The sequence below is a fragment of the Corvus brachyrhynchos genome, unplaced genomic scaffold (assembly GCF_000691975.1).
Source record: "Corvus brachyrhynchos isolate BGI_N302 unplaced genomic scaffold, ASM69197v1 scaffold182, whole genome shotgun sequence".
Lineage (NCBI taxonomy): Eukaryota > Metazoa > Chordata > Aves > Passeriformes > Corvidae > Corvus > Corvus brachyrhynchos.
The window spans coordinates 352638-353124 of record NW_008236807.1 but is presented as its reverse complement, the minus strand read 5'-3'; the positions used below and the strand labels follow the sequence as shown (position 1 = coordinate 353124).

General features: G+C 56.7%; 1 protein-coding gene across 1 annotated transcript in view; it reads left to right on the top strand.

Moving 5' to 3' along the window:
* The window catches only part of CEP41 (centrosomal protein 41), a gene marked incomplete at its 5' end in the record, with an annotated part of 10564 nt that overhangs the window by 7550 nt on the left and 2527 nt on the right, over window positions 1-487 (top strand). Inside the window, one exon of the mRNA XM_017727971.1 lies at window positions 69-183. Coding sequence (XP_017583460.1) covers window positions 69-183 — 115 coding nt within the window. The remainder of the gene's footprint in view (window positions 1-68; window positions 184-487) is intronic.

Genomic DNA, 487 nt, shown 5'->3' with positions numbered 1-487 from the left:
TCTTTTTCTTTCTAAAATGCATCAATATCCTCTGCAGTTCAGTGACTCCTTAACAATTCCCATGGCAGAAAAATGCCCATGGAAAAATCATCATCGTGTACGACAACGACGAGCGCTTGGCGAGCCAGGCGGCCACCACCATGTGTGAGAGGGGCTTCGAGAACCTCTTCATGTTATCTGGGGGTACGTGGGGCTGGGAGAGCTCCCTGAGACCTCCCGGGGAAAAGGGGAGTGGAGAGCGACTTGTGGGAGCTGGAGATGGGAAACGGGGGGATCTTGGAATCATGGGATGGTTTGGCTTGGAAGGAAACTGAAAGATCATCCAGTTCCAGCCCTATGGGCAGGGACACCTCCCACTGTCCCCGGCTGCTCCAAGCCCCAATGTCCAGCCTGGCCTTGGGCACTGCCAGGGATCCAGGGGCAGCCCCAGCTGCTCTGGGAATTCCATTCCAGCCCCTCCCCACCCTCCCAGCCAGCCATTCCCAAT